At 57.2% G+C, this 21,307-nt stretch overlaps 2 protein-coding genes across 5 annotated transcripts in view; one reads left to right on the top strand and one right to left on the bottom strand.

Annotated features, from left to right (window-relative positions):
- The first annotated feature begins 1,556 nt into the window (after positions 1-1,556).
- Positions 1,557-11,096, top strand: ERFE (erythroferrone). The gene is made up of 9 exons (XM_060301622.1): positions 1,557-1,727; positions 2,283-2,303; positions 4,171-4,293; positions 5,651-5,753; positions 6,953-7,215; positions 7,288-7,396; positions 7,491-7,581; positions 8,341-8,419; positions 9,686-11,096. Exons 1-9 carry the CDS (start codon positions 1,557-1,559, stop codon positions 9,782-9,784), a joined length of 1,059 nt encoding a protein of 352 aa, XP_060157605.1. The 3' UTR covers positions 9,785-11,096.
- Positions 11,097-12,879: 1,783 nt separating this feature from the next.
- ILKAP (ILK associated serine/threonine phosphatase) overlaps positions 12,880-21,307 on the bottom strand; it is a 29,379-nt gene continuing 20,951 nt past the window's right edge. For 3 of the 4 annotated variants that reach the window (XM_030860036.3, XM_070045880.1, XM_070045879.1), the window contains 3 exons: positions 16,570-16,689; positions 13,413-13,494; positions 12,880-13,154 (listed from right to left, as the gene is read on the bottom strand). In XM_030860036.3, the coding sequence (XP_030715896.1) occupies positions 13,014-13,154; positions 13,413-13,494; positions 16,570-16,689 (343 nt within the window). In that variant the 3' untranslated portion in view covers positions 12,880-13,013. The remainder of the gene's footprint in view (positions 13,155-13,412; positions 13,495-16,569; positions 16,690-21,307) is intronic. The other variant, XM_060301621.2, reaches the window with a different exon arrangement.

Raw genomic sequence — 21,307 nt, 5'->3', positions numbered from 1 at the left:
AGTTCTAATTTGCCTTTCAGTAAGTCTCATAGAGTAAGTCTGTAGGACACACCCTGGCGGGGACACATTCTCAGGGTGGGAAGGGTGTTTTTCTCTTTAAACCCCCCCAAAACTACCACCATCCCCCCATCCTACAGGAAAAGAGGCAGAATCACAGGGAAAAATTAACATCTAATACCAGGCTTTTTCTAAAGTATTAAGTGTTTCCTGTCCCCTGGAAACAGTGCAGGGGTGGGGAAGACCGCAGGCGAGGCGGTGAGGCCCTGACTGAGGATGACCCCCAGCCCCTCCCCCAGGCCCTGGCTGCACTTGCTGAAATTGGCGGAGCCACGCTCTGAAACAGGACAGGGGGAGGTCCCCCCTCTTCTCAGAAGAGGTGGAAATCATCCCTTGTGAGGGTGGCAGGCCCTTGTAAGGTGCAATCCTCAGCTGTGCCCTTCCCTTGAACCCCCTGAATAAAATGCACTATTTACCCACCAGGTTCAGGCCCCTCGGGGAGGGACACAGGAGAGCCTGGAGTGCCAGCCTCGGCAGGCAGTCGGGGCGGGGTGTGGGCGGAGTGGACGGTAGGGGTGGAGAGGCGACGCGCAGGTGATAGAACAAACAGCCCAGGGAAGAGTGAAGGGGCTGCTCTTTTCCGGGAGGAGCCTGGACCCCAGGCCTGCAGGGCCTGGTCCACCTGTGCCCGCGGCGTGCCCTGCGCTGATCCTGGTGGGCTGCGGGTAATGTGGTCCCGGGTCGGATCGGCCACCCGCCCCGCCCGCCCCCGCCCCCCCCCCCCCCCGGCCCCCAGGTCGAGATTGGGCTCGATCCTCCCAGTCCAGGCCTCAGGGCGCCCGCTTCAGTGCAGGGCGCCTGTCCCCGGCTGTAGATTTGCTCCGTGCCCCATCCCCGCCCCCGGAGGCCCCTGCAGGTGCGCCCTGCTGGGGAGGAAGAGCCCATCTCTGATCTCAGGGCGCCCCAGCCTTGGGGAGAAGGCTGCGTCGGAAGGAAGGGGCCGCCGCCTGGGAAAGGGGCTCCAAGGAGGGACCCTGACGGTCTTTGCGCTCCGATGTGCTCAATCTAACATGCAGGGCGCGGCCGGGAGAATGGGGAGGAGGCGTCTCGAGGTCCCCGCAGAAGACGCGCGGGATAGGGAGGAGAGAGGGATGCCCCGGGTCGGTAGAAGGGGCGTCCGGGCTCCCCGCTAAGCAGAAGCGCGGGACAGAGCGCAGGAGGGACCGGGAGTCCCGAGCTGGGGCGAAAACGAGCTCGACAGGAGGGGGCGCTCAGACCACCGCCAGCCAGCGCTCCCCGAGCCCCCTGCCTCCCCTGTACTGCCTTCCTCGACCCCGCGCCCCCTTTCCTAACGCGTGCCCCGCCCCGCAGCGCCTCCTTCCCTCCCCGCACCGGCCCCCCGCCCCCGCGGCTGCAGCGCGCGCGGGAGCCGGGAGGGGGCGCCGGCGGTGATGCGCGCTCTCCGGGCGACGCGGGGGATTCAAGCGCGTTATAAGGCGCGGAGCCAGAGGGCGAGTCCCAGACGTAGCGCTCGGAGGAGAGAGGGACCCGTCGCCCTCATGGCCCCCGCCTGCTGCCCTGTCGGAGCCCTGATGCTCGCGTACGCGGGCCTGCTGGCCGCCGCCGCGGGCCTCGGCTCCCCGGAGCCCGGCGCGCCTTCGGGGAGCCGCGCCCGCGAAGAGCCGCCGCCCGGGAACGAGCTGCCCGCAGGGTCGGCCGCCAGCCCGCAGGTAAGACGCCGCCCGACTACTCGCCCGGGCCCCAGCGCCCCAGAGACCTCCGGGCCTCAGCTTCCCCACCCGGAGCCCGCACCTCCTGAGCTCCAGGGCGCCCCGGAGGCGGAGGGCGCTTGCTTCCGGGGCGGTGGGGAGCGCGGCGCCGCGAGCGGGGACCTGGGCTGGCTTGGGTGTCCTCCTTTGTAAAGTGGGCAGAAAAACGCTGCTTGCGGGGGAGGCCCAGGAGGTCTGGACGCCTCCTCACTGCACCTCCCCACGGGCGCCTTAAGGCCAGCCGTGACCTTGGCTTTTGGGGTAGTTCTTTGGCATTGAAGCAAAGTTCTACCAGACCGGGGGAAATGCCTTTTCTTTGGTGACTTCTGCGTTGGGAAGTGAGTAAAGTGTAAATAACTTCATTCTCCTGAAATTGGGAAGAACGTATTTGTAAAAGTGTGAGCAAGTTACTGACCACCACCGCACCCCACCCCTGCCCCCAATCTGTTTGGTGGAAGTCTCTCTGGAAAACAAAAACTGCCTTGCTGCTGGTTGGGGAGGGTGCAGGGGAGAAAGGGGTGGGGTGCCGGGCCCCCGGTGACGTGTGATTTCTGGCCGAGGCCGGTGATGCTTAGCTCAGCCTGCTTCTTCCTTCCCTTGCTACACAAGAGGGTGCTCAGGTTGGAGGAGGCTGGGGAATTGGGGCCTTCAGAGGGGCCCTCAGTGTGGGTGGGGCCTTTCAGACAGGGAGGTGAGGGCCGTCGGGGAAGGAGCTTTGAGTTTCTTTTTTCTGAAGATGCCTGTGGGCAGTGCAAAGGGCAGAGCCTTGCTGGGGCCTCAAGCCTGCACCTCTGCTCTCAGCATCACTCTGGGAACCATGATGCCCCCGCTAAAGGACACCCCCATTAAAGACAGGTGGAGGTGGCGGCCAGCCCTGCCTGCCCCCTGGGAGGGGCCTCCCCGAAGCCCTCGTTCCCATCACCTCCGGCCACTTCCCATGGACTGAAGGCAAACCCTACCCAGCCAGCCAACCACAACCCCTGGGGGGCAGGGGTGCCAGATGTTGGGCTGTGGTGGCCAGGAAGCAGAGGGGGCTTCACGTGCTTCCAGGTGGGGTTCTGGCCTGGGACCTTCCTTGGGTCCACAGAGGCTCCTTTCTGAGAGCCCCTGGAGGCTGGAGACGTCAGTCGGCCAGGGCAGTTGCCAGATACCCACCCATACTGCCGCAGGCCCATCTCCCAGACCCCCAGACCAACGTGGTCCCACCTGTTTCAGTTCCCCAAACCAAACTGGGGTCTGAGTCCTTCCACAGGCTACTGGTCCAGCTGGAGGGCCAGCGTGGCACACCGTCCAGCCCACGTAGAATCCTCCTGCCACGTGTTTCCACTGAGAGCAGCGTGAGGCCGTGAAGTGAGGCCACAGGTCCTGGTGTCCGTGGAGAGGAAGCAGTCGGGGGGCGCCTCGCGGGGCCCGGCACCCAGGGAGATGTGGGGAAGCCCCAGGCACCCTGAGGCCTTTCCGAGGCTTCCCAGGCTCCTCCATCACAGAAGCCCGTCCCCATCACAGCACACTGGCTCCTGATGGGAAGCCCCAGATCCTTGCAGAGGGGCTGCCAGACCACTGAGTCTGCCTCTGACGAAAGGGCCTGGTGGCTGCAAGACCCCAGGGTCCTTCCATCAGTCACCGGAGTCGGCACCCATGACCTCATCTAAGCCCTCTGGAGCCAATTTCCGTCCCAGCTGGCAGCCCTGCCTGGAGCTCAGACTGTGCGAGGCCCACTGCCCAGAGGGCCAAGGGCCTCTCCCTGCAAGGTACCTCCTGGAACTCTCCTCCGTGTCAGGACTAGTCAGAACGCACTGTGAAGGGGAATGGACATTTCTGGAACCATCACTGTCCTTGCTTAGGTCACGCATCTCAGAAGTCCTGAGGCAGACGAGTGGTGTCACATGCCGTGCAGGCGCCTGGAGTCATATCTCAGTGCTGGACACCCCCCTACCCCGGTCCCCCTAACTGCACTGGACTGTAGGCTTATCATCGCTGAGGGCTGAAATTGGCCTCCCTGGAACTTCGGACCATCGGGCTTGGTCGGGGGGCCTGCTGGTAGTCGGGGGCCCCTGCCTGAGCACCCGTGGAGCCGGTGGTCTGATTCTCCGACTCCCAGGAAGGTGCATTCACTGCAGCTCCCGGGACGGAAGCTGGGACAGGCCTGGTGGCCCAGCAGAGCCCGATTCCCACGTGCTCTGATTCCCACGCACCCATGCCCAGGGGCCTCTTCTCCCGCAAGTCCAGGCTGTGGAGTGGCCTGTTCCCCGGGGGTCGTCCTCCGCGGGGCTGGGGGCCGGGGCTGTGCTGTCTTGGAGGGCGCAGTGACAGGGGCCCGAGGGTGCCGGAGGCCAGTCCTGCACAGTGACCTCCTGCAAAGCGTCCAGGGGAGGCAGACCGGCTGATGGCCGCCATGTTCCAGGAGCCCCCCGTGGAGCAAGTGCGCGGCATCGATCCGCGAGATGCCTGGATGCTCTTCGTTAGGCAGAGTGACAAGGGCGCCAACAGCAAGAAGGGGAGCAGAGGCAAAGCCAGGAAGTTGAAGGTGAGCCCTGGAGCTCCAGCCAGTGTTGCGTGTGCGTGTGTGTGTGTGTCCTGGGTGTGTGTGTGTGTGTGTGTGTGTCCTGGGGTGTGTGTGTCCTCGGGGGTGTGTGTGTATGTGTGTGTCCTGGGTGTGTGTGTGTGTGTCCTGGGGTGTGTGTGTCCTGGGTGTGTGTGTGTCCTGGGTGTGTGTGTGTCCTGGGTGTGTGTGTCTTGGGGGTGTGTGTGTGGGGGGGGTGTGTGTGTGTGTGTGAGCCCCCACCCACGGGCCTTTCCCCAAACCCCCAGTCCACCACCACCACCCCACACCCCTCACTGGCTCCCCCTGGACACCCTGAGCAGTTCCAACGAGCAGAGACCCTCACCCTCGGGCCAGAGGGCACAGAACTGTCAAGCTGGGGCCTAGTGACCCTGAGTCTGGGGCCTGTTCCAACCGTTTACCCTGCACCCCTGGAATGCCAGGCAGCCTCACTGGCTCCCCGCTTTCTCTCCCCTCTGCATCCTGGCACGGGAGGCCTGGGCTGGCCTGGTAGGGCAGTCAGGGAGCAAGCTGGAGGGGCCTACGGGCGGGCTGGGGTGACACGGTCTGGTTCCTAGTGGCTGGGGGACGTGGGGGCCCTGGCAGCTGCCGGCCCCCACTCTCATTCAGCCTGGCAGGGACCTGGCACCTGGTCCTGACGGCTGACTCTTGCCTTGAGCCCCAAGGAGGGCTGTGTCCCCTGGGGTGAGCGCTCTGGTCACGGCTGTGCTGCCCATGCTGAGTTTGGGCCTCACCCTGCCCCAGATCTGACCCAGTGACCGAGTGCCGGGTTCTGAGCCTGAGGCAGCCGGGCTGCTGGGCTGTCACCATGGCCTGACCCGTCACCCCCGACGCTGAGCTGGGGGCTCCCCCAGGCTCCTCCTTGCAGGGGACTTCCTTGCTCCTGGGTGGGTACCAGCCCAGCCCAGTGAGGGCTCCTTGAGGACCCCAGGCCCCGGTGCTGGGCCAGGCACAGGGAGAGCTTGCCAACTGCTGCTGAGACGACCTTGAGAGTGGAAAGCAGCCTGGCGTGCCCCTCCCTCCCCTTTTCCCGCATCAGGAAATCCAGCCCCGGGGCTGGGCTGCAGCCCTCTGCTTCCCCGCTCGTGCACTTTCCTCCCCCCAGCCCTGCCCCAGGGGCCCCACCACCCTGAGGCCCTGTGCCTGCAGCTTTCACTGCCTCCTCAGGGGAATCGGAGGCCCTGGAGGCTGACCTCCACCCCAGGGGTCAAAGCAGGACCCCACCCCCTTGCCAGGCTCGGTGGCAAGAGCTTGCAGAGGGGGTGCCCGCGGTCCCCAGCCTGCCTGTTCAGATGTCTTCACCGTCAAGCTTCTCTTTCAGCTCGGCCTGCCAGGTCCCCCAGGGCCCCCCGGCCCCCAGGGCCCCCCGGGCCCCATCACCCCACCTGAGGTCCTGCTGAAAGAGTTCCAGCTGCTGCTGAAAGGTAGGGCGGGGCCCCCACCCCACCCCCGGTGTGAGCGGGGCCGGGGAGGGCATCCTGGAGGAGCTGAGGTGGGCTAGACCTTTGTCTGTTGACCCGTATCCCAAGGAGGCTTCTGCTCCGGTGCTGGCCTGGGTCAGGGCCGTGGGTCGGGAGCTTGCGGGGGAGGTGGGAGGAGCGTGGTGAGGAGGTGGCTTCCAGAGGAAGGTGGACTTGGCCACTCGGTGTTCAGCAGGGGCCTGGGGACCAGCATCCACGCCCCACTTGCGAGTCCGGTGAGCCTAGCAAAGGCCGAGAGATCTAAGCCCATGGGGACTGTCAGAGGGGGCTCAGGGCCCCGTAAGCTTGTAAAGTGCTCCGCTGATCCCCGCAGTGACACCAGGGAGATCGGAGGCTCAGCCCAGTAACACAGGCCCCCTTCTACCCCCTGATCACCTGTGCCCCCGCCTCTTCTCCTGACAGATCTCTGCCGCTGGCCTCAGAGCCACATGGGAGGGCACCAGGAGGCCGCCCTCACGGGGCAAGGAGGATGGTGTCTGGGGGCAGCACAGGGAGGAGGATGGGGCAGCCGCTGGAGGCCGCAGGCGGAGAGAGCAGCGCTGAGCTGGGCTCCGGCACCGAGGGCGGTGTCCCTGCACTGTGGCCAGCTGCTGAGTCGCAGCTCACGCTATTGACTAGATAATGTCATTGTGAAGAGCTACTGAGTCTTTTTCCCCCTTCAGTTTAATGTACTGTTCATTTAAATAGACCAGCTTCAGCGGCTGAAGAACCTCCATATTATGTGCAATATAGCTGCAAAATTATTTATTTATACCCAGCTTCTTTTCAAAAATGACCAGTCTGGCTTAAACTATTGCATTCCCTGATACAACAAAAATGTAAACAGAGAAGAAACAGCAGCGGGAAGGGGGAAGAAGCGGTAGGATAGGCAGGTGAAGCAGGAGAACGAGGGTCCTGGGTGAATCAGCCCTGAGCTTCCCAGTAGCCAAAGCGTGAAAGGAAACAGGTGCAGCCGCAGGATCAGGAGGCAGTTTCCGAAGACCCGCCAGGCCCGACTGCGTGCGCCCGGCGCGCGGTTCCGGGGTAACCGGTAATGGCCCCCCGCGCTCTCAGCAGCGCCCGGGTTTGGGGAAGGGGTCCGGGCGGGACACGGAAGGGCGAGCGAGGTGGTCCCGGCGCGGCCACCGCTCGCTCTGTGCCAGGCGCGGTGCGCACACGCGAGTGCTTGGAGCCTGAGCCCCGCCCGCGCGGCCCCGCCGCGGTGCCGGCCGTCCCCGCGGAGGACGAGGAGGACGAGGAGGAGGAGGCGGCGGCGGCGGGGGGCGCGGGCGTGCTGGCGCTGCTGGCTGCGCCCCTGGCCCCGGGTCCGCGGGCGCCGCGCATCGAGGCCGCCTTCCACTGCCGCCTGCGCCGGGACGCGTCGGTGGAGCGGCGCGCGCTGCACGAGCTCGGCGTCTACTACGTGGTGAGTCCGGGCCGGGGCGGCCGGGGCGGGGCGGGCGCGGTGGGCCCGGGGTGACCGTCCGTGCGCCCGCAGCCCAACGCCGAGGGCGCCTTCCGCCGCGGCCCGGGCCTGAACCTGACCAGCGGCCAGTACACGGCGCCCGTCGCCGGCTTCTACGCGCTCGCCGCCACGCTGCACGTGGGTGAGGCCCGGGGCTGGGGCGGGGCCTGGGGGGGGGGCGCCCCGCCGCGCTTGGTTCCTGCCGCCCGGTGACCGCCCCCGTGCCTCCCCCGCAGCGCTGGCGGAGCAGACGAGACGGGCGCCGCCGCGCCCCCGGGACCGCCTGCGCCTACTCATCTGCATCCAGTCCCGGTGCCAGCACCACGCGTGAGTGGGCGCGGGCAGGGCGCGCAGCCCGGGCGCCCGCCTCCTCCCTCGGGGCTTCCCCCGGCCACCGTCAGGCGTTCCTCCCGCCCCGGCGCGCGCTCCCCGAACCCCGACCCGGGACGTGGGGGCCCGGCCCGCCCCAGCCCCTGCTCTGCCCGCCCCCCACAGGGGACTGACTCCCCTCCGGCGACCCGAGGCGCCAGCGTCGCGTCCCCAGGCCTGTCCTGACCAGTCTGTGCGGACCCTCCCCAGGCTCTCTCCCAGCCCTTCTCCGTGAACTTGTCCAGCTTCCCGTCTCTTGCTGGTCCGGGAGGGCAGGGCTGCTCCTTCGGTGTCCCCAGCACCCAGAACAGCCCAGGCAGAGAGCAGGTGCTCCACAGCGGTTGCAGAAGGCATGCATGGGTGAAGTTCAAATCTTCTCACTCTGGTTTGGAAAGCCCTGCACCCATTGGCCTGAACCCAGCCTCACTGCTGCCAGCCCCGCACCTCCAGCTGCACCGGCCAGTGTCTCGCTTCCCATCAGAGCCAGGATTTGCTGCCCGGCCCTCACGGCACACCTTCAGCCCTGTGGAGCCTGTTCTTACTCCTCTTGGGGACCCAGTTCAGATGCCACCTCCACCGGAAGCCCCGGCTAAGACAGCCGTTCTCATGGCACTTTGCTGGTGTCGGGCGCTGCGGTGATTGTGAGCACATTGTGGGTGAAGTTGGTGGTTCTGGGGCAGGGGTCTCAGGCCCACCCTCTTTCTGTTTTGGCCGCAGCTCCCTGGAGGCTGTCATGGGGCTGGAGAGCAGCAGCGAGTTCTTCACCATCTCGGTCAACGGCGTTCTGTATCTGCAGGTGTGTGGGGCAGGCTCAGCTATGGGGGGGCCACCACCCGGACACAGCCGTGGGGGTGACTGGGCAGGGAGGGGTGCTGGTGGGTGCTCAGAGCTCTGGGTGCAGTGCCCTCAGCCTCCAGGTCCGGGCAAGGGTCAGGGCGGCACAGAGCACTCCCGCTAGCCCAGGCAGAGCCAGGCCGAGACCGGGGCTCCTTTCCCCAGACCTGGCCCCCCCATATTGAGGACTGGTGCTTCTGGCCGTAACGAGCCCTTCGGAAGGGACTCAGTGGGCAAGGGGGCAGGGGGCAGTGACAGAGGTCAGCTCTTTGCCCAGGATGACATCACGACCCCCTGGCCCATTGGGACTTCGGGAAGCAGATGCAGTTATTTCCTACACAAAACCCCAACTGACAGTCTCTTTCTAGAACTGGGGATTTGGGCAAGGGCTTGAGAAACTGATGAAAAGATGAGATTTCCTAAGAAAGAAAAATTTAGGTACAGATGTGCGGAATAAAGCTCACATGTAAATAGCACTAACTAGGCCAGGCCCGTTCTGAGCACTTAACATAAATTACCCATTACTCACAGCACTTTGAGGTAGAAAATATTATTCCCCTGTTTACAAATAAGGGAACGAGGGCACAGAAGTGTTAAGTATTTGCCCAAGCTCGCACAGCAAAGCCAGGATCGGAGGCCAGGCTGTGGCTGCAGGCGGCTCTGGTTGCTGGAAGGCGTTTAGAGGTCTGGTCCCTGGCACTGCTGCGTGAGCTCAGATGGCACACAGCGTGCCTGGGGTCTTAAGATGCAAATGCCCAGATTCTGCATCTCTGGGAGTTCCCAGCTCACATCTGGGGATGTGACCCTGCTGATGCCTGGACCACATTCGGAGTAGCCAGGCAGAGTACCAGTCCGACCGTGGCTCTACCAGATGGGTCAGTGGCCGGGCCTGTGGGGGGAAGGGGCACCGTCACACGTGAGTTCAGCACGCTTTCAGGCTTCGAGTGCAGCAGAGGGAACTGTTTGACGCTCGAGCCCCGCTCTGGCCCTGAGCAGAGGCTTGCTCCCCTGCACATGCACTACAGGGAGCCCATTGGTGCCGGGGCTGATGGAGCTGGGGAGGAGGCACTAGACCAGGCGTCAGGGGTGCTGGGTTTGAGGGCAAGCCCTGCCTGCCGGCCCTCGCTCCTGTCCTTGGGCGGGCTGGGGCGGGGCGGGGCGGGCATGGTGTGTGGTGGGCGCACCTGCAGGCCGGCGGCATCCAGGCTGACGCTGACCTTCCCCGCAGGCGGGGCAGTACACCTCCGTCTTCCTGGACAATGCCAGCAGCTCCTCCCTCACAGTGCGCGGTGGCTCCCACTTCAGTGCTGTCCTCCTCGGTGTATGAACGGCCACCCCAGGCTCTCTCTCTCGCCAGGCAAATGGAGCAGGAGTGCGAACAATCTCGGGGCCGTGGCGGAGTGGCGGGGGCCACACGCAGGAGGGAGCCCGCCGAACTGCCCACACTGGCCACCGCAGGTCAACCCAGAGATGCCACTACAGGCAGCCTGGGGAGGTGACACGCAAACTGGCAGTCCCAGACTGGGAATGATTTCAGGATGCCAGCTTAAGTTAAAGGGGAGACGTTTCAGTGTGCCCAGGAGCACGTGCTTTGTCCCTTCCTCAGCTGCAGACCTGGGCCCCTCCTGGCCCCAGTGGCCCTGGCAGCCTCAGCTTCGTTGCTGTGGCCCAGCCCCACCTTTTCCATCTTTCTTAGTGTTCTCACGGGCTGCCTGCTGGGAGTGCCAGGACGGAGGGCAGAGGCCGCCCAGCCTGCCTGGTCCCCACCTGCCCCTCTCCCAGCCCTGCCTTTAGCCTGCAGGGGCCACGGGGCCCAAGCCTCTCCTTGTGGCCCCGGGGCATAGCAGCCTCAGGCACCAGAGAGACACTGGGTGGGGGCTGACGGGGACAGTGACAGTCTGGAGCTGTTTTCACTTGTGACACGTGCAAGGTCACTTGCACGCTCACCCAGCCTTTCCACATAGGAGCTGCACCCTCCTCCTCCGTCACAGACCCTCTCGTGGATGAGGGCCCCTTGCCCACCCCCTTGCGGCCCTGGCTCACTGCTGGGATCCACCCACCAGATGAAAGAGCTAGAACAACCCTGCAGGTCAGGGGCGGCCAGGCCCTGCCTGCCCATCTGCACGGATGAAGCGGACGCTTCCCACAAGCTGACAGGCTCTCGGTGCCCAACCGCAGCCTAGCCTCGCTGGGTCTATCCAGCTCTGGGGCTCTTGAAAGAATCTTCCCCACGGGGGTGGGACTATGGCCCCAAGCTCAGATGGGTGTCCTGAGAAGACCAGGTCCCAAGTCCTTCTGTGCTGCTGCAGCAGTGATGGGATGCGGGTAGCAGTGGTGATGGGGGTCTGGGAGTTGCTGCAATTTCTTTCAAGGTGCAGGGCCCCCGCTGCCTGCTGAGGAAGTTACCCAACCCCTGTACCTACACACAAAACAGGCTACAGGAACGGGGTACCATAAGATGTCCTGGGGGCCAAGCTGGTCTGGTAAGCCATTGCCCCCTTCTCAGGCCTGGGAGAGAAGTGGGCAATGGCTGCAGTCACCTCTCACCGTAACCTTCTAGCTGGCCTTGGGATGAGCAGGTGACTGTGGCCAGGCCTAGCTGATGCCCCGGAGCCCTAAGCTTCCAGCGCCACAGTCAGGCTCAGACCTTTCCCTCCCAGCCAGGGGACCCCAGGCGCAGTGCACACAAACCACCACTCTGTGCCCTTTGGCAGTCCTGGCACAGTTCTCAGTAGGACTCGTACCCGCCCTACCAGGAAGTACCAGCTGGCCGGGTCCTGCCTGCCCACGCTCTCTGATAAGGGATGGTGTGGCCACGCCCTTTTCTGGATTTCACTTTGTATCCAGATATTTTAGAGAAGCTATCTTTTACCCTTGAAAAACCCACAGATCTCTTTCATTTTCTCAATATGAGTGTGTCACACAGCAATTTATTGAAGTATTTATTGTATAATATTGTCAGGTGGGATATATATATATATATATATACACACACACACATATATATATAAACTGACTTTTGAGAATTATTTTATGTGATTATACAAAATTATAGAAACAAAGGGCTGACCTTAAAATATAGAGTCTTAGTCATTTAGGCCAGGCTCACCAAGGACGGAGGAGTGAGCTCTGGGAGGGGAGGCGGAAGGATGTTTCCAGCCCATGGGGGCCCTCAGACCCATGGAGAAGTTGGCAGGGACAGCCCGTCCAGGGAAGACCAGCGCCAAGCCTCTCCCAGCTCTAGGACACTAGCGGTCTGGGGATTAGGGATACATGGTCAAAGACTGGTGCCTTGTTTGCTGTAAGAAAATGTTTATTGAATAAATTGTCCCACTTCCCAATTCTGAGACGCTGAGGTTCTTTCCTTCCGCGACGCCACACCGCGTCGTCCCAGTCCTCAGCAGGAGTGAAACCTGGCTCTTAACACTCTGGGGAAGGGTGTGCTGGAAACGCTCCCGAGGTACTTGTAGGGAGGCCGGTCCCACTGACAGAACTGACGAGGTGATAAGGCCATGTGCGCAGGCTGGGCAGGGCCAGCAAACATGACAAAACAGCTTCAAAAGCAAATTTTCAGAATCTTACATCATCCTGAGGCAGCATTTACACAGACCTAAAAGCTGCTTTACTAAGTAATTACAGCAATACCAATGGCCTGCTTTACATATAAATAAGGGCTTGAAAAGAATTTTAAAGTTTGTTTTCCTGAGTAGGCTCATCATGCATTTGTAACATCTCTGACGGAAGTGTGATCGTGACCATCAGCCCCAGCCCAGCACAGAACCAACTGAATGCACGTTCCTAAGACTAAGACGGGAGGCTGGACCCGGCCACAGGGAACAGCAGCTTGGCTGCTCAAACCTGCAAAAGTACGCACTTTGCACCCAGGGGACCCAGACGGGAGACCCAGTAAACCCAGCCCTTCTTAGAGTCCCTCAGCCAGACTGCATCTGTCATCACAGAACTGGAAATAAGCAGAATCCCGTGGTGTTTCTGGAGGGCCCGTTGGGGGCACGCTGCTCCACAGAGTGACCACCTCACCTTGTTCCCCTGGCTGAGCCTGGGATCATGCCGCATAACGTTTTGTAACCTTATTTTTGTACAGAAAGCTGAAAGCAGCCAGAGTGCTCCAGCAGCCCTGGGCTCTAGTCGTGGCCTGTCCAATGCAGTCATTACCTCGATTTCCTCATTGTAAAATGCCACTTCCCCAGGCAGTTATCAGGAGGGTGAAACAGCACAGGAAAGGTGCGCGTAAACCACAGAGCACTGCACAACGAGCAGCTTACTAAGGATGGGCCGTTACCACTGGCCAACCCAAGATGCCTATAAGGGTTTTAACGAGGAGAGACCCAAAGCATGTTCGAAAGCAAACACAACCTCTGAAAGGTCAAGAGCTGCTCAAAATGTAATAAGATAACTCCAAAGTCTAGAAAAAAAAAAACAAAACCTTTATTTACAACCATGGGAATCCCACAGGAGTACACGAAACACATAATGTGCACAACACACAAAATGAACATTGGAAGTCAACACCACGCCGCGCCCCGGCCCGCAGCACCTCAGTGCCCTATCCGCACCACCATCACGGTGACGTTGTCCGCCGAGCCCCGCTGCACCGCCTTGTTGGCCAGCCTGTTGCAGGCGGCTTCGTAGCGGGCGTCCACGGCGGGCTTCCCTTCTCGGCTCTGGATCTTCTCATCCTACCGGGCAGGAAAGGGGCACTGGTGAGTGGGGACCCTGCACCCCATCACTCTCCTGAGACACCACTGCCACAAGGAAGAACTGCTCCCCAGTCCCCATCAGGGCGGGCAGGACAAACTGACCGGTGAGTCCCCGGGCTGGAGTTCCCACTCCCAACTACAGGGAACATGGGGGAGGAAGGGGGCTTCGGGACTCCTCCTCTAAAGCCCAAGTGCAGCTGGGACGACTGGCACCCTCTCCCTTGTGAGACTTCTTACCTCAAGGCAGGACAAGATGAAGTTCACGGCTTCTTCTGGGTTAAAGACCTTGAAGAGGCCATCACAGGCCAGCAAAATAAACCTACAACACAGAGAAAAAATATAAATGGGTTTTAGCAGCAAACTTTATTAAATGGCCTGGCAGTGGAGGTAAAAATATTTGTCCAACTACTCAAAGGCTAAACATTTTTTAAAACCAATTTAACTTCTATGAGACAAAGGTTAAAACTACTTAAAAATATTTGTAGGTGAAATGTTATACATCAAAACTGGGACTACTCTCTGTTCACCAAAAATTATGGATTAACCTAAACCCACTTCTTAGACAAACTCTAGGAAAATCACCGAATAAAATCCATCAGGTGTTATGATAAATACATGCTAAATTTCTATCACCACACGCCTCGAGCCATTTCCCAAACATAATGCGTGGGCCAAAAGGTTCGTTCAGTTTTTTTCTGTAAGATGGCTCTAGTAGCACCCAGTTGTCTTTAACTTCATTCGAAACAATTTTGTTAGATTGTATGTGACAGCTGTCATATCAGCGTACATTTAAAAAAAAGACTTATTGGGCTTCCCTGGTGGCGCAGTGGTTGAGAGTCCGCCTGCCGATGCAGGGACACGGGTTCGTGCCCCGGTCCGGGAAGATCCCACGTGCCGCGGAGCGGCTGGGCCCGTGAGCCATGGCCGCTGAGCCTGCGCATCCGGAGCCTGTGCTCCGCAACGGGAGAGGCCGCAACAGTGAGAAGCCCGCGTACCGCAAAAAAAAAAAAAAAAAAAAGACTTATCAAAATTGGTGAATTTTTGTGTAGCCGTTTTAATATTGAAGATGGGAGGAAAAAAGCAACATTTTTGGCATATTATGATTATTTCAAGAAAGGTAAAAACGCAACTGAAATGCAAAAAAAGATTTGTGCAGTGTATGGAGAAGGTGCTGTGACTGATCGAATGTGTCAAGAGTGGTCTGCGAAGTTTTGTGCTGGAGATTTCTCACTGGACGCCGCTCCATGGTCGGGTAGACCAGTTGAAGTAGACAGTGATCAAATCGAGACATTAGTTGAGAACAATCAACGTTATACCACGCTGGAGACAGCCGACACACTCGAAATATCCAAATCAAGCGCTGAAAGTCACCTGCACCAGCTTGGTTATGTTCATCGCTTTGATGTTTCGGTTCCACGTAAGTTAAGCGAAAAAAACTTTCTTGACCACATTTCCGCATGTGATTCTCTACTGAAATGTAATGAAAATGTTCTGTTTTTAAAACAAATCATGATGGGCAATGAAAAGTGACAATAATGTGGAACGGAAGAGATCGTGGGGCAAGCTAAATGAACCACCACCAACCACACCAAAGGCCGGTCTTCATCCAAAGAAGGTGATGTTGTGTATATGGTGGGATTGGAAGGGAGTCCTCTATTATGAGCTCCTTCTGGAAAACCAAACGATTAATTCCAACAAGTACTGCTCCCAATTCCACCAACTGAAAGCAGCACTCGACGAAAAGTGTCCAGAATTAGTCAAGAGAAAACGCATAATCTTCCAGCAGGATAACGCAAGACTGCATGTTTCTTTGCTGACCAGGCACAAGCTGTTCCAGCTCGGCTGGGAAGTTTGATTCATCCGCCGTATTCACCAGACATCGCACCTTCAGATTTCCATTTATTTCAGTCTTTACAAAATTCTCTCAATGGAAAACAATGTCGATTCCCTGGAGGACTGTAAGAGGCCCCTGGAACAGTTCTTTGCTCAAAAAGATAAAAAGTTTGGGGAAGATGGGATTGTGAAGTTGGCTGAAAAATGGCAGAAGGTAGTGGAACAAAAGGGTGAATACGTTCTTCAATAAAGTTCTTGGTGAAAATGAAAAATGTGTCTTTTATTTTTACTTAAAAAAACCAAAGGCACTTTTTGGCCAACCCAATAAAACTGACAGTTTGTGGACTTAAGGAATGTTCTCAAGCACTCACTCCCCACGTGAAGGGAGAACCACCTTCCACTTTCACCATCTGAGAACAGGACTACCTCCCTTTCAAAGCCCCCTCTAGACTTCCCAAGGAAAGTCTTTCTGAACAATGATGGATGAGACGAGACAGTTCAGGTTCTCCTAGGACAGTTTCTCCACAGATCTAACACCCTTTTCTCCTCATTTTAATACCCAGGTCCTGGTTTTCCTCTTTTGACTGGGCATTCATTCAACACGTATCTACCAGGGCACAGGTCCAAGCAGGTGCCGGCCCCTTCCACTGACGTGACAGACCCTAAGCAACTGGCCATGATCCAAAGCAGAGGGAGCTCGAGCAGTACATACAACAGGGGGCCTGGTCTAATGTGGGGACAGACGAGACTCCCCTGAGGCATCATCTAGAAAACCAGAGGAGGTGGTGGAACCGTGTCCCGAGACGCTCACTCAGCAGGCAGGGGGCCGGGGTAAGCCTCCTCCCTCGCAGCACTGGCCTCCCCGGTCTCCTTCCACTGCTGCCTTAGTTCACCTCCCCCATCCCCACCCGCAGCGAGGGCCAGTGCATCAGTTCCTCACTGGCCGCTGGGCTCCGTCCTACTCCAGCCTCTAACACTGACTTGCTGAGGGCTTCTGGCACTAGGCATGGTGCCTCACCTTCAAGCAGCTCAGAATTAGGGGCTGGACAATTAAACAAGGGGTCTCTTTCTCAACCTAACTTGACTCTGCTTACAAACCTCCCAGGATTCTCCACCAATTATGAGCTAAAATTCAAGCTCCTCAGCAAAGAATCCAGGGCCTTTACAATCTGTCCCCAGGTACCCTGCCATCACTTTCCTGACTCCCTATTATGGCATCTGCCTGGCCACATCTTCATCCTGTCCCTGTGTCCGCTCTGCCAAAAAGCCCTTCTCTTTTCTCCAGCAAGGATGCCTCTCTCCCCCCACAGCCAAAGTCTCCCAGAGCACCCCACACTCTTAAGACACACTAGACTGGAACCGCCCATTCACAGGTGCTCCCCCCGGCAGACTGTGGACCCCACGAGAGCAGAAACGGTATTTTATTTATCCCTGCACCTCTAGGGCCTAGCACAGTGCCCGAGACATGGCTGCCCACCCCAGGTTCACTACACAAACTGGAAGAAATCAGAAGAGAAACAAAACCATGTGCGTGCACACCTGTGCCTCTGGGAGGTTTTACCTGTCGTTGGGGGTCAGCTGGCAGCGTCTGATATCTGGCACAGAAGTGACCCCACAGCGCTTGTACTGCCCATCCCCAATGGAGCGGGACACCTCCAGCACACCCAGGACACGCCCGTCCCTAAAATGAGGGGAAAAGCAAATTCAGATTCCATCTGACAGTCACGGGTCACAGTACTCAGAATCCGATCTTAAAAGCAGAAAAATGGGATAGAGTAAAAGATGTAACCTGTGGAATCCGCATCTCTTAGCCTCTAATACATAGCAGCGTCTGAGCATTTCTGTGCTGAGTCTTCTTTGTTCTAGGTCGTTCACACTCCTGCTGCCCCTGGCTCCTCAGCCCAACAGCACACTGATGGGGACAGCGCCCCCTCTAGCTGGCATACGGCAGCCCTGGGCCTAATCCATTGATTTGCCCACAGTCCATGGTCAAACTTGATTGGATGGGGACCTGGCTTTGTTTTTATCGTAAAGCTTCTCACGTGATTCAACCATGTCACCAGAGTTAAGAATAGCTGGAACAGAGGGATATTTTGCATTTCACTCTAATCAGATTCAGAAAATACCTGAAAATGACTATTCCCAGATTTGGAAGCGAGTTTTCTTTACACTGGGTATGAATAAGATTTAATATGACTTAAATACAAATGGCAGTGTTCTGCACAGCATTATACTTCCACCCATTCTATTTTTAGATGAGGGGTAGGGAGATGGGAAGGTGACCTATAAAAAGACTCCACATTGTAAGACAGAGTTCTGTCAGCAGGAGAAACAGTCCCTAGCCTGACACTCCCAAGGACAATCCGGGCGGTGTACTTGCTGTGTGACCTCGGGCAGCTGCAACCTCCCAAGCATCTAGACCCTCATGTGTAAAACCAGAACCCACGCTCGACAAGGTGCGTCAGAGCACTCAGCAAACAGCAGCTGTGCGTGCGTGGAGGTGTACTGTCACCACGGGGCTCCCAAACGACAGAACAAGCTCTGGAGATGCTGTGTGATGGACACACATGGCCAGAAGCTGCTCGCCTGGGTCTGGGCTGCTGTCTCATAGAGTCAGAGCTCAGCCTGGCCCCTGGCCCTTCACTGTGCCCACAAAGTCGCCCTCACCCTCCCAGTGGTCACAGCTGAATCACCAGCAACGAAGACTTCTGCTGGTGTCTGTGAAGAGCTGAGCAGTCTTCTCAAGTGCAAACAGTAAAACGCGCAGCAAGAGGGGCCGAAGTGCACAGGGGCCGAGCTGAAGAGTGAAGTGGGGCGGGGGGCGGGATCCCTCAGCCTCAAGAGCGCCTTTGAGGAAGCAGCTCAAAGCACGAGCACCGTGAGAAGCCAACAAAGCGCTTCTTCAGGATCGAGGAACTGGGTGCCTGGTGCGCACCCAACCCCACCCCCAAGTCATAAACCCAGCTTGTTTCAGTGAGATTGTGTGCAATGGCAGGTCCCAAAGCCCCAGTTACTACCAGCACAACTCAGTACACAAAACGTGGAACAATTCTTGAGTCTAATGAAGAAAAATGTGTGTCCACAACACAGAAGTTGCCATTTCCATTCTTGTTTACTGAGCAAAGTTCTACACAGAGTGGAAATCTTACACTCGCTCAACTACTGGAGTGACAGGAGAAAGCAACAACGGACAGAATCGCAGACCCAGGAAAAGCCACTTACGCTTCAGAAACGGACACCGCAAGCTGGCTGTCACTCTGCCTGCACTCAGTGTCACGGGCTATCTAAGACGTGTGTGTGCAAACGCCAGTCAGCTCCAGAGGCCAGTGCCAACTCTAAGGCTGTGCATCACAAGAGCACGAAGCCACACCACCTGCCTTCATGGTCAGTGACAACTGGAACAGGACCACACCCGACGAGGCCTGTCCGGAACCAGCCACGTGGATGTGTGGGCTCGCACTTCCCGGCGCGCTCCAATCCCCCTCAGCAGAGCTCCTCCACACGCACCCGATACGATACGCGGCCAGCTTCCTAAACGCACAATAGGAAGCTGCGTGCTCTGCAGCGGGTTCTCCCTCAACAAACGGCTGAAAACCCACTCTCCTCCCGCTACCCTCCAAGTTCTCCCCCAAGACCACCATGCTAGGAGGGAGTGGGCTTTGAGGTCCACACTCACGACCCACGTGCCTTCCCTCGGTACCAATCGTCCACAGGCCTGGCCTCCCACACTCAAGCGACTTTTGCTCCACATTGCTTTGTCCCTCATCTCCTTCCCATCTGCCCAGCCGTCAGAGAACTGCTGTTCTATTGGTGGGAAAGTCGTTCAACAGAGTCCCCTGATCGTAGCTCTTTTTGCTGCCATTTTCTGTTCCAGTTCTCCCTTCGCAATCGGAGAGGGAGGCACTGGGACAGCCAATCTGGCTGTGAGGACAAGCCAGACCCTGCTTGGACTTCAGCAACTCTGGCAGGTGAGCAAATGCAGGGACTCGGTGGTCTTGCCAGGCTCGGAAAGCTGAGGCTGGGAGGTGGACGCTCCATCCTCTTCTGACCATCCCAGGATTGCAGATGCCAAGATCCGCTGTATTAATATGATGCGTGCTACAGAGAAGACTGCAGGTATGATTCCAGAAGTGTTTCTTTTTGCCATCAGAGACCTGTACCAGCACAAGTACTGCAAATCTGACACTAAATGCTACATGTGCAAGCTTCCCTTCAGCTGTTCAGTTGCCTTCCTTGTAAAATAAACACAAAACTGTTTTCACCTTCTCCGAGGAAGTCACCTGAAGGAGTGTAACGCACTGCTGCATACAGTATACTACCTTCAGTGTAAGCAAGTAGGAAAATAAAAATACATACGTGGATTTGCTTATTTTTGTAAAAAGAAACACTGAAAAGAATCAGGAAATAAGGGTGAAGGGAACAGAGACAAAAGCATGTCTAACTGTGCCTTTTATTTAACTTAGATAATTAACCACGTAAATGTGGGGGGGGTTTCATTTTTAAAATTGTGGTAAAAATAAATGTAACATAAAATTTACCATCTTAACTACTTTTTTTAAAAAAAATAAATTTATTTATTTATTTTTGGCTGTGTTGGGTCTTCGTTTCTGTGCGAGGGCTTTCTCTAGTTGCGGTGAGCGTGGGCCTCTCACTATTGCAGCCTCTCTTGTTGTGGAGCACAGGCTCCAGACGCACAGGCTCAGTAGTTATGGCTCACGGGCCGAGTTGCTCCGTGGCATGTGGGATCTTCCCAGACCAGGTCTCGAACCCGTGTCCCCTGCTCTGGCAGGCAGATTATCAACCACTGCGCCACCAGGGAAGTCCCTTAAGACCTTTTTTTTTTTTTTTTTTGCGGTACGCGGGCCTCTCACTGTTGTGGCCTCTCCCATTGCGGAGCACAGGCTCCGGACACGTAGCTTCAGCGGCCATGGCTCACGGGCCCGGCTGCTCCGCGGCATGTGGGATCTCCCCGGACCGGGGCACGAACCCGTGTTCCCTGCATCGGCAGGCGGACCCTCAACCACTGCGCCACCAGGGAAGCCCTTAACTACTTTTACACGTACAGTTGAGTGGCATTAAGTACATTCACGTTGTTGTGCAACCATCACCACAATCCATCTCCAAAAACCTTCCCATCTTCCCAAACTGAACTCTGCGGCCATTAAACACCAACTCCCCCTCCCCCTCCCCCGACAACTCCCACCCTACTTTCTGTCCCGGTGATGATTCTGACCACTCAGGGACCTCATATAAGTGAAACCATACAGCAGTCACTCTTCTGTGACTAGCTTATTCTAACACTTAGCAAAACGTCCTCAAGGTTCATCCATGCGACAGGATTTCCTTCCTTGTTAAGGCTGAATAGTATTTCCATTGTATGGAGAAACCGTATTTTGTTCACGACTTCATCTATGGATGGACACTTGGGTTGCTTCCACCTTTTGGTTCTTGTGAAAAATGCTGCTATGAACATGGGTGCACGCCTATCTCTTCTAATCCACTGCTTTGAATTTTGGGGGGTATATACCCAGGAGTGGAATTGCTAGATCATATGGTAGATCTATTTATTTTTTATTTTTAAATTTATTTTTCATTGAAGTACACTTGATTTACAATGTTGTGTGATAGATCTATTTTTAATTTGTGAGGAACTGCCAAACTAGTTTCCACAGCAGATGCACCATTTTACATTCCCACCAGCAGGAAAAGCCCTTAAGTTGAAAGCAAAATGAAACTAATGATCATAATAACCAGAGTGTAACAAAACCGCAGTGAAAATAATTATCCCATGTTTACACACAGTACTCCGTACATCCTCAGTGAAGCACAGACTAAGGATAAGAGAACCACAGGAACTCAAATTCATTAATAGTGATACTGTTGATACTATGATTTCCAAGCTATTTTGGCAAATAAATATACTAATGTTGTCAGGAACCAAGATTTTCAGCATAAAAGAAGACACAACAAGTACTGAATCAAAGAATTTAAGAGAAAGCCCTATAAGTGTCCAATATGAATGAGAAATAGCAATCTAAGCTCACAGCTTAAAGAGAGAGAGAGAGAGAGAGAGAGAAAGACAGAGAGAGAGAGTGTGTGTGTGTGTGTGTGTGTGTGTGTGTGTGTGTGTGTGTGTTTCCTGGCTCTGTCCTAGAACAGACGCAGAATTGATGACGCTGCAGTTGAAACAAGCATCCCCAGCATATGGAGCTCAGCTTTAAGACAAAGGCAGAAGTGTCTGAAGCAAGCCGAAGCTCCCGCCCACTGGCCACAGATGAGGTCATGTGAGCAGCAAGAGC

This window comes from Globicephala melas, chromosome 7, assembly GCF_963455315.2.
Source record: "Globicephala melas chromosome 7, mGloMel1.2, whole genome shotgun sequence".
Taxonomy (NCBI): Eukaryota; Metazoa; Chordata; class Mammalia; order Artiodactyla; family Delphinidae; genus Globicephala; species Globicephala melas.
This window is presented reverse-complemented; position numbering and strand designations above follow the sequence as displayed.